This window comes from Otolemur garnettii, unplaced genomic scaffold, assembly GCF_000181295.1.
Source record: "Otolemur garnettii isolate 467f Iridium unplaced genomic scaffold, OtoGar3 scaffold00029, whole genome shotgun sequence".
Taxonomy (NCBI): Eukaryota; Metazoa; Chordata; class Mammalia; order Primates; family Galagidae; genus Otolemur; species Otolemur garnettii.
In genome coordinates this window covers 17689770-17701102 of record NW_003852424.1, presented here as the reverse complement: position 1 = coordinate 17701102, position 11333 = coordinate 17689770, and the positions used below count along the sequence as shown (strand labels likewise).

Sequence of the window (11333 nt, the reverse complement as noted above, 5' to 3'; positions counted from 1 at the left end):
TTGAGCCCAGGAGTTGGAGGTTGCTGTGAGCGTGATGCCATGGCACTCTACCCAGGGGGATAGCTTGAGGCTCCATCTCAAAAAAAAAAAAGAGATACAGAGATAGGGGTGGGGGTGGGGAATGTACCACCGAAAAAACAGAGAGATCTATGACAAAAATCAAAGGAATAAGGAAATACACAACATGTGATCAGTTACAAGGGCACTCTTCTGCCCCCTCACTGAGAGGTCCACTCTCTCTGCTCACCAGAAGTCAATTTCCCAAAATCCAGGGGCAGCACAGCCATCAAAGCAGGGAGACAGATCACTGGGAGCATCAGAAGCCCTGACTCAGCACCACTGGCCCTGTAGGAGAGCTCATGGGAGGCTTTGACTCAGTGGAGGTGACTTTAACTCGCTCTGCAGCCCCGGACAAACCCCAGCTGTGCCTGTCTCTGTCTCCAGCTACCAGGGAGACTCAGGAGCCATCTGCTGGTACAGATCATAGGAGAGGGATGGTGGGCACCCAGGTCACTCTGGTCAAAAGTGTTCTCCCAGTCCTTGGGCTGCTGCCCAGAGACACAACTGGAAGGCCCTGACTGTCCTGTGGCCGAGTCAGGCTGACACAGCTTAGCACGACTAAGGCTGGCAAGAAACTCATCAGACTAATGAAATGATCTGTGATTCAAAGCCACAATGTGCTACACACACCAGACTCTCAGTAATTGTCTGTCCTTGTACCCACCAGTGTGGGCAATGCAATCCTAAGCATCACTGTTTGATGACATTTGGTGTCCCAATTTGAGACTCAAAGGTTTCTCCAGCATCAGGAGTTAGTTTCTTGAATGCCAAAGCCAGCTTGCAGTCTTAGATTTACTACCTGGTTACAATAAACAGAAGGCTGGAGCTGCTGGCTTCAGGGCCAACAGAATGGCTGTGACAAGATCACAGCCAAGAGCTGGATAAGGAGGGCCGAAGAGGGGACCTGGGCCAGAGAAAACACAGCTGTCCCCCATCAGCTTCTGCATGCCCAGGCTCTCCTGGCTGCAGCACTGTACCACCTGCCCAAGCATGGCACCAGCACCACACACCACACTCCAGAGTACATGACCATGAGGATCCCAGCTTGGGTGCTTTAGTGGCTAAGTGGGTAAGTTAGCTCTTGGTGGCACAGTCCCAGGGATCAGACTCACTCCCAGATAGCCTGTGTGATGAGGGACCCTTCCATTTCTCTAATACTCACACGTGCACATACACACACTCTAGAGTGCCTGAACATTACGATTTGCTGGGTCTGGGGAGCCCAGGATGGGAGACTTCCTGTTTTAAAGCTGAGACAGTTGAACTGATCACATAACATACTTACACACCGTCTAAGGAACCAGGGGCAAGTGTTCACAGCACAGATGGAAGAGAGAACTACCACTCTAATGTGATGGCCACTGAAACCATCAGAAGCAGAGAATCAGGACAGAGGACCATGAAAGAGCTCCCTGCCTGCCCATGGCCACATGTCAAAAAGGGAAATGGAGCCCCACGGCATGCCTGGCATATGGCAACAGATGTTGGAAGCAGAACTGACTAGCTGGGACAGTGGGCCCCTCAGAGAAGCAGCTGGCCTGCATGCCTGACTCAGAGGGCCTCACTTGGATGTAATAACAGTTCTCTTCTTCAGGAGGTTCTTTCTGTAGAGAGAGAACCCCCTCTGCCATCATAAAATTCCCCAGATAAGTCAGTGCAGGCAAGCAGGCCACCTCTACAAGGACACGGCCCCCAGGTACCAGAGCTGTGCTGCTACATACAGATGGTAGTGCTCTAGGAAGAATCTGTAGGAGCCCAAACCCTGAGCACATTCTGCTCAAATATGGAGCGACCTGGTCTGCCACCTTAGTTATTATTTTCTAATGAACAGGGGTCCCTGCACCTCACTACTCAGCAATAATGTCATCTCATCATGTCATCTTGGTGGGAGCCTCCTGTTCTCACTCTATTTCCCATCAGATGTCCTGTTGTATCCCTGTCATCTCAGGTCCTTATTTGTGGCTAAGAAAAAAAGCTGGCTGGTTTCCCCAGTGTGTTAAAGAGGCACAAGTGGAACCACCTTCCAGCACCCTGGTGAGTCTTTCCTGCAGATTCCCAGGCATCAAAGGTTGTGCTAAGTTGCCAAGGGCCAGCTCTGCCCTGACACTGACACAGAGTTGGGGCTGGGCCCAGGTAAATGAGTAGAGGGAGTGTATTGATCTTGCTCTTGCATCTTATGCTGGAGAAGGGCACAGTGCTGGGACTCAGTTATTAAAACCAATCTGAGAAGCTGTCAGGTTCTGAGCGATCTTCATTCCAAATCAGCATGGTGCTCTGAGCCGATGTGTCCTCCTCGGAGACGCAAATTTCCACTGGCATCCTCTGTGCTGTCACCATCACTAGGGAACTCTCTTGGTCCAGCCAGAGGAGTACAGCAGGGAGGAGTTACCCAAGTGGCTGGAGCAGGGTCCATGCCTTAAGGTAAGGGAACAGGAGCCCCTAGTCCCTGCTGCTGGTGGGACTACCCAGGGGCTGGGCTCTCAGAAGCCGTGAAGCCCTATGTAGCTCACCCCATCAGCCAAACCCAAGTCAGGCCTCCCTGGGTGCTGACACTCTGCACCCTGGGCCTCTGACAGCTGCCTAGGGATAGGGGTTTGCCGGCTCCATCACCCACTAGACCCCCCAAGCCCACTCTGGAAATAAAGTGGAGGCCCTCACATTCCGGCAGCATCACCTACAGCTGGGCTTGGGGAGCTGCTTTGGAGGGCCAAGGAGCGGGGGAGAAAGAGAAGGAGAGGGCTCGGTGCCTGTGGCTCAAGTGACTAAGGCGCCAGCCACGTACACCCAAGGTGGCGGGTTCGAATCCAGCCCGGGCCCCTAAACAACAATGACGGCTGCAACCAAAAAATAGCTGGGCGCTGTGGCAGGCGCCTGTGGTCCCAGCTACTTGGGAAGCTGAGGCAGGAGACTCGCTTGAGCCCAGGAGTTGGAGGTTGCTGTGAGCTGAGATGCCACGGCACTCTACCCAGGGGGACAGTTTGAGGCTCCTGTCTCAAAAAAAAAAAAAAAAGAGGAGAGAGTCTGGGGCTGTCTGACTAATTCTGGCATGTAGAAAAGGAAGCTGGGCTGTGGGTGGGGAAGTTCTGAGGGGCCAGGCAGGGACAGCAGAGGGCAAGGAAGTAGCCCTGCACCACACCCCCCACCATAGGCCACAGAGCCATCATCCCAGGTCAGGTGTTTATACACTGTGGCTGCCACACAAGTGACCCACACCAGCTCACTAGGGGACACATGTCCTTGAGTGCATGCTGCACACATGCCTGCACATCCAGCACACCTCCAGAGAAGCCAGCTCAGGCACAATGGTGGTGCCTGCCGGGAGTCTAGTCTCCTTGACAGCAGAAAGAAGAGCTGCCTAATCTCTCTTTTGCAAAACTCCCCAAGTGAAAATGCCAAGGAGAAAACTCGAGGTGCAGCTGAATCAAAAGGAGAAATTCTCGGTTCATGGTTCCTTAAAGATCAGGGAGGTTTGCTGAGTTTTCTGAAACTCCTCTCCCATATCCCTCTATGCCAGGGCTCACTACACCCCAGATTACCACAGCCAGTAAGCACCCCACACCCTTCACAGGGCACAATCACCAAGCCCCCAGCTTGTGACTTAGAAGGTTGTATCCAGGTAAACAGAGACAGTAGGGGCTGCAGGAAATAGCAGGACAGCCAAGAATGCAGAAGGCCACATACAGCCTGGCAAAAACGGAAGACTTTGGCTCCACTGTGGGGTCATATGCAGGTCAAGGGACAAATACTCCTCCACTCAGGCCTCCTTGCTCTTGGGGCCTTTACATGGGAATGGGGCATCTCTCCCCTCCTAGCAAGCCACAACAAGGGGGTCTGGGGGGGCCCTCCTGATCTGAGAAATGACTTCTACAGCTAACACACCTGCTCTAGCCCCACATCACCAGCACAAGAGGGTCCTTCTCTTGTCGTGCTTAGAATACAGAAAGCTGAGTGACAGGGCCATATCCCACCAGCTGCAGGGCATTCCCAGCAGAGCTGTTTTCTGGCAGCCCCTGCAGCTCTACCCCTCTCCCCTGTCCCCTATCCTCCCTACCCTGGCCTTGCTGCTGTGGAAACCAAAGCTTCTGCTCTGGGTTGGGAATAGCAGGCAGCTGGCCCTGCCCAGCATACAGGTATAGGGCCACAAGATGGGCACCTCTCAGGACAGTGTGCACCAGAGTCACACGCAGGGTCATAGCTATTCTACTCTTCTTTGGGGTGCCCGGAAGTGCCCTGGGATCAGGGACTCAGACCAACGCTGGCCCAGACCCAACATTCTCAGACCTAGCCTGGTACTCTCCCTCAGGTGGATACAGAAAGGACCCATGGAGTGGGGAGCACTGCCCGGGGCCCTCCCCACATTCACATCCACTTCTGTCCTCCTGGCTTGGCTGAGTGCCTAGATAGCAAGAAGGTGGGGAAGATTGGGGTGAGCTACAGCTAGTGCTGGGTCTCTCTTAAATCTCCATAGCAAAAGGGACTGAGAGGCACTCAGACACTGCAGATATTCTTAGCCTGACTGCCTGAGAGCAGCACATAATGCCAACCTTTTGAAGCACACACGTTTCTGTCTTTTATTGACACCAGGCTGTTCACATCACTTTGACACACAAATCACACTACCAAAGTAGCAACAGACCCAGAAAAGCTTAATAAAACACTATAAACCTGAGTACGTCGACACTTAAAAAAAAAATGCTACTGAAATCCTCCAAAATGGTTGCAATTAAGTGGCTGCAGACACAAGCAAAGCAGTGTGATTAAAGAGACAGAAGTGGGTGCAGCCTCAGCCAGCCTGGCAGAGCCCCACCCACTCTGCAGGCCGTTAGAGGTCAGGCCAAGAGGTCGTGGTCGCCACTTCACTTCTGTGGTCCATGAGCCCCAGGAGAGAGCATAGCCAGGGGGAGGCCTGAGACAGACCACTCCACACCAGGACCCTCTGGTATAGGGCACACAGGGTGGAACCAAAGGCCCTCATGGTCTAGACTCATGATATCCCACAGCTTGCTATGAGGTCACCTGGACCACACCTGCCCTACATGACCTAGGTGCCAACTGCATCCTGGGGAGGGAGCTGAGTCAGTCAGTGAGAAGACTGGGGGGGGGCAGGAACCCCCACACCACAACGAGAGCACACCTGTGCCAGCCTTAAGGTCACAGGGCCTCCCAGAACTTCCAGGCAAGAGCAGCCTCTGTTTTAGCTCCAACCCTATAGCTACCTTCCCTAAGTGCTCTCAGGATCCTAGGGAGGGTAAGAGGGGGGTGGTACTGTTCTAAAGCCAGGTGGTACACAAGAGTTGTAGGTGAGAGGCAGGGATGGTCCAGTGTGCAAGGCGACCACAAGGATTATGTCCTAGAGAAAGCCTTGCTCCAGGAGGTACCAGCACCTGCCTAGTCCCTGACAGCTGCATTTCCCTCACCTCTGATATGCTCTTAATGGTGATATACCTCATCTCATGCCTGACTCACCAGGTGGCCCCTACTTCTCAATGCCCCCAATTTGCCCCCTCACTGGCCTGGACAGATCTGGCCTGCTTGCGGGCCACAGCACCACCTCATACCCCCCACAGGCTCTGGGTGTAGGGCAGAGGGTCCTTTCAAGGACACAAACCAGGTCATACCTAGGTTATGCTCCACCTGGAACCATATGGAGCTGCTACAGGTCCCAGGCAAGGGCTCAGCCTGTGCTTTGGGGCACAGACAAAGCCTGTTCCCCATCTTGCTTTTTCTTTGTGGCTTTTAAGAAAAAGGAGAGGTTTTCTCACCTTATGACACCAACCAAGGGCAGAACAGAGTGGACATCCTCCTGCCACTCAGGCAGTGGCTTGGCCCCTTGCCAGAGGCAGGAGCTGAGAGTGTACAAGAGGGGTTAGGGGGCCAGGGACAACTCCAAGAGTGCTGAGCAAGCAGGCACAGGGCATCTCCACCGCAGCAAAGCCCCAAGAGGAGAGGCGGGGTGCCATCTAGCGGCAGCTCAGGCCCACCTTCATTTTCTAAAACAACACACTGCCGTTTATGAAAATGTCACCAAACCATGGCGACGTCTCTCGAAATTCTTCCTGAAAAGCAAATACCTCCTGGTCTAAAAGTTTCCATGATCACTGCCTAAGGCAAAGGTGCAGAGCACCACCAAAAGAAAGAAATGGACTGACAATAAGACGCTCTGGTATGGCAACAGGATCTGGCAAGCACACAGTGTCAAAGACCAGAGACACCCACACCCCAGTCTCCCACCCAGTGAATACACCTCACATGCCAGAAGGGGCAGGTGGGACTGAGTCAAGAACCTTGAAGATTGGAGGTCATCCTGAATAACCTGGGAGGCTCTGTGTCCTCATAGGGTTCTCATACAAGGAACCAGGAAAGTCAGAAGCAGAGAGACTGGAAGATGCTACACTGCTGGCTATGAAGAGGGGAAGGTGCCTGAGTCAAGGGATGCAGGCAGCCTCTAGACACTGGAAAAAAACAGTAGAGAACAAACAGGAGGGACTGGCCCTGCCATACCATGACATTAGCCCAAAAGACTGATTTTGGACTTCTCCTGAAATATAAGAGAATAAGTAGGCCAGGCACAGTGGCTCATGCCTGTAATCCCAGCACTTGGCAGGCTGAGGTGGGTGGATTGCCTGAGCTCACAGGTTCGAGACCAGCCTGAGCCAGAGTGAAAAAAATAGCCAGGCATTGTGGCAGGTGCCTGTAGTCCCAGCTACTTGAGAGGCTGAGGCAAGAGAATCACTTGAGCCCAGGAGTTTGAGGCTGCTGTGAGCTATGACACCACAGCATTCTAACAAGGGTGATAAGTGAGACTGTCTCAAAAAAGAAAAAAGATTCTAAGTGTGTGCAGTTTTAACCACAAAGTCTGCAGTGGCTTGTAAAGCAGCCACAAGAAGCTCACACAAAGCCCTGTGTCTGATCCCACCATCTTCCCACCCTCCCTGCTGTCTGAGTGGGACCCACTACGGATAGCAGGTAAGGGATTCCATTTTGTCTGTGTCAGAGGTCAGGAGAGGGTGGTCACACATAGTGCACACAGGACCGAGTAGTGTAGGTTCCCACCTGGGGGGCAGAGGGGAGAGCTTATCTCACCTCCTTGTATCAGTGACATCCTGCCTAGCATCTGAGAGGGGCCAATCCTTAAGCCTCAGATGACCATCTAAAAGGGTGCTAACCTGCTCATGTAGAAAACAGAAAAAGAACAGGGCTCCCCACTCAGCACCTGTGGCTCAAGTGGCTATGGCACCAGCCACATACACCTAAGGTGGTGGGTTCGAATCCAGTCTGGGCCCACCAAAACAATGACGGCTGCAATCAAAAACTAGCTGTGTGTTGTGGTGGGCACCTGTGGTCCCAGCTATCTGGGAGGCTGAGGCAGGAGACTTGCTTGAGCCCAGGAGTTGGAGGTTGCTGTGAGCTGTGATGCCATGGCACTCTACCCAGGGGGACAGCTTGAGGCTCTGTCTCAAAAAAAAAAAAAAAAAAAAAAGAACAGGGCTCCTAAGGGTCCTATTCTACTTTCAAGTCAGAATCCCAGTGCTCAAGGATGGCCTGCAAGTTCTGGATGTTCTGACATTTGTCCAAACTCTAGCAAGGAGCTCACCCAGTTACACTCAGCAGAGACAGACCAGGGAGTCCCAGTGGATAAGATGGAGATTGCAGAGAGGGCCCCAAAACTCCTGGTTTTGTCACCCAACAAGTTGGACACCACCTTCCCTGGGGGCACCAGGCCTGATCTATGGCGCATAGCTGTATCCTGTTCTACCCAACACCACCTCCAGGATAGGCACCAGGAAAGGGAGACCCTAGCATTGTAGCTAGGCCCAGCATTCCCCAAGTGGTCTCACTAAGGGTTCACTCCAGAGGAAGGGAAAGGAAACTGGTCTCCATTCTGCATTTTTGGTTTTTGAGCCTAAAGAATACCAATGAGGAGGAAGAGAGTGGGAAGAGCATCTGGTCCCAGGGAAGGCTGCTTCAGACTCCTCTTTCTACAACACTCGAAGAAAAGCCCACACAGATGGCCTGATAGCCTCAGTGTTCAGGAGAAACTTGTGTCCCTACAACACATGGGTGGGTCTGGGGCCAGGGATTCTGCAGTGCCCCAAAAGAGGTGGAGCTGGGAGAGCTCAGAACTGAAGGGTCACCTACAAGGCCATGAAGGGCTGGTAGGGCCCACCCGTGCATCACTCTGGCCAAACAGGGCCTGGAGAAGCCACAGAGCCTACCTGGTGGGGGGCAGCACAGTGAGGCCTCAACTCCAAAGCCATAGCTGCAAGAGCGTGCAAGAGCTGTTTCCTGACACCAGGAGGTAGAGAAAGCTCATGCCTCCAGCCTGGGGCAGGTGGGAACACCCAGGAGAAGGCAGAGAGCCCTAGGTTCAAATCTCAGGCCCACCACAACTTTAGGACACTTGTGGGAGGTAGGTACTGAGTAATCTAAAAGGCAGTGCGATAGCCCTCCAACAGATGCTCACAGGCTGCTCTGTACATGATGAGAGGAGGTGGGTGGACCACCTCACACTAACTCATGGCCTCATGCTTCCTTCACTGGAATTTACATTGCTGCGGGGGTGGGGCAGCTCTCAGCTGGGACGTCACAGTTTGCCTAGGTCCGCCTGCACTGCAGCTGCACCCAGACACTGTGTTCTGCACCCCCGCTGTCCCTACAAGGAAGGATGGGGCCTGTGGAGCTTCCTTCCCTCCCACCTCCTCTGAGCTGTGATGAGCAGGGTGACAATAGAACCTTCTAAGACAGCTAGGCAGAGGCAAAGCAGCTTCCAGAAGCTGCTGCTGGAAACAGAGGATGAATGGAGGCTGCCACAACACAGAGGGCAGCGCTCACCCATGCTGCTGTGAGAGCTGGATGCGAAGACAGCGCCCAGGAACACCACAGCTGTTCTGCTTAGAAACCAAGAGAACGGGCTATGTGGTACATCCCAACACTGCCCATAGGACCTATCGCACTTAAAGAGTAGACACCTGTAGTCTCTGTGGGGAGGCTTTCAGCACCTATACCAGCAAGCAAACCCTCCAAGTAGGGACTTGCTATGAGCCATACCCCAAAATATGTAAGCCAAGAGTGAGGTGAGGGGAAGCACCCACCTGACAGCCACTCCTAAAGAGGAAGAAGGAACTCAGGTGTGCAAACTCCAGGAATCTGGAAGGTTCAGCTCTTAAGACATGTATACCTCCCCATCCCCAGAGCTGGCAGCTGATCCTTGACCTTAAGCTGTCAGAGCCTACTGGCTTTTGCCCACCTTGCCTGGGAGAGTCCCTGCTGCAGAGCCCAGCCACAGGCTTGGAGACTCACCCAGAAGGCAACGCCAAACCAATTGCTCTCCCAAGCATGGCCAGGGTTCACACCTGCCTTAGCAGCAGCCAGAGAAGTCATGGTCACTCACCAGGACTTGGGCTCCCCAAAATGCAGGTAGTTGATGCTATACAGGTCCATGTCCTCGGTATGCCAAGCGAAGGTAGTCTTCCACATGCCGAAGTACAGGTAGGGGGTGTTGACGCCCTCAATGATGGTACCACACTCACGCTCCACCATGTCCAGGATGGTCCTTAGGCTGCCAATGTTCCACTGGGCCACATCCTGCAGGACAGGAGAGTAGCATTGGGGCCCACCCAGACCTGCCATGGCCACCTCTAGGCACTGTGGGGAGGGCCAGGTTTGGTGCCCTCAAGTCTCAGAGTACAGGCTGGTCCTCCACAGAGGCCCAAGGAGGCTGCCTCTCCAGTGTCAGAAGCCTCCACAGTCATCTGTTCTAAAGGGTCCACTGCCAGCAAGGCCTGCCAGGACAAGGATTGGCCCTGATGCACAAGCTGATTAGGTTGTCCTGTAGGTAGGCCAGTTTTGCTGGAGCCACATGGAGTATACACCAGTTACACATGCCAAGGCCTTGTCTCTAAGGTTACAGTTTGGTCATGAACATTTAACGTGCCTGCCCATTAATGACACAAAGGAGGAACTCAGGGTTAACTTAGCAAGGGTGCCAGAACAGACACTCAGTGATACCAGAACAGACACTCAGTGATAGCACTTCCAGTAGCTTCCAACAGAGGAGATGGAAACAGCTTTCAGAACCAGATATGCACGGATGGAGTCCCCACCCACCAGCCTCATCTATTCTTTTTCTTTTGCAATTTTTGGCCGGGGCTGGATCTGAACCTGCCACCTCTGGTATATAGGGCTAGCACCCCACTCCTTTGAGCCACAGGCGCCACCCCAGCCTCATCTATTCTTAATGGCACAAACAAACAAATCCTATCTTGTCATAGAACTCATAAAATACACATTAATCAATTCCAATACCTAGAGGAAACCTGACGCTTACTAAGAGACCAAGAGGAACCCTGATACACTTGAGAACTTGAGTGCTATTTCCTTCCCTAGGGCCACTGCAGCAAGGATACTCCTGTGTCAGTGTCACCAGCCCTTGGACTTAGCAAGACCAACAGTTTCTCTTTGCAAAGAAAGCCTTAGGCAGGAACCCAGGACAGAGAGAGGGGGCAGTGCTGAGACCCTTGTTAGGAGGATAAGGAGCCCAGGGTCCCCTGAGAAAGCAGCTGCTAACGGTCAGGATGGCAGGCATGGAATGGGTCACTTCCCAGCTAAAGCTCACTCTGATCCACCTCACTGTTCATATGGCATAGGCTAGAAGTAGGGGATGTGGGGTCTAGTCTGAGCTGGGTGCTATTTCACCTTGTGACCAGAGAAAGTTGTTTCTCTGCTCTGGGCCTCAGTTTCCTCATCTATAAGAGGAGCATATTGCACTAGGCCATCCAATGGAAAATACATGGCATGGAAGCCCCAAATCTTCCTTCTGTGGCAGGCATAGCTAATTGGCCTTGGCCTGTCAGACCCTACCCTCCCAGGGGTTATCACTGCAGACTGGAGATCCTTATTGGACTAGGCTCTACTTTTTGAATTTGTACTTAAAAACAATAATGTAATATCCTTAAGAGAATGAGAATGGCTCGGCACCTGTGGCTCAAGTGTCTAAGACACCAGCCACATACACCTAAGGTGGCGGGTTTGAATCCAGCCCAAACCCGCCAAACAACAATGATGGCTGCAACCAAAAAATAGCCTAGCGCACCAGCCACATACACCTGAGCTGGCGGATTCGAATCCAGCCTGGACCCGCCAAACAACAATGATGGCTGCAACCAAAAAATAGCCTAGCGTTGTGGCGGGCGCCTGTAGTCCCAGCTACTTGGGAGGCTGAGGCAGGAGAATCGCTTGAGCCCAGGAGTTGGAGGTTGCTGTGAGCTGTGATG

At 53.0% G+C, this 11333-nt stretch overlaps 1 protein-coding gene across 2 annotated transcripts in view; it reads right to left on the bottom strand.

The window, feature by feature from the left end:
* Positions 1-11333, bottom strand: part of KDM4B (lysine demethylase 4B) — a 155763-nt gene that overhangs the window by 87518 nt on the left and 56912 nt on the right. For both annotated transcript variants that reach the window (XM_003788769.3, XM_012804561.1), the window contains exon 6: positions 9452-9645. In XM_003788769.3, coding sequence (XP_003788817.1) covers positions 9452-9645 — 194 coding nt within the window. The remainder of the gene's footprint in view (positions 1-9451; positions 9646-11333) is intronic.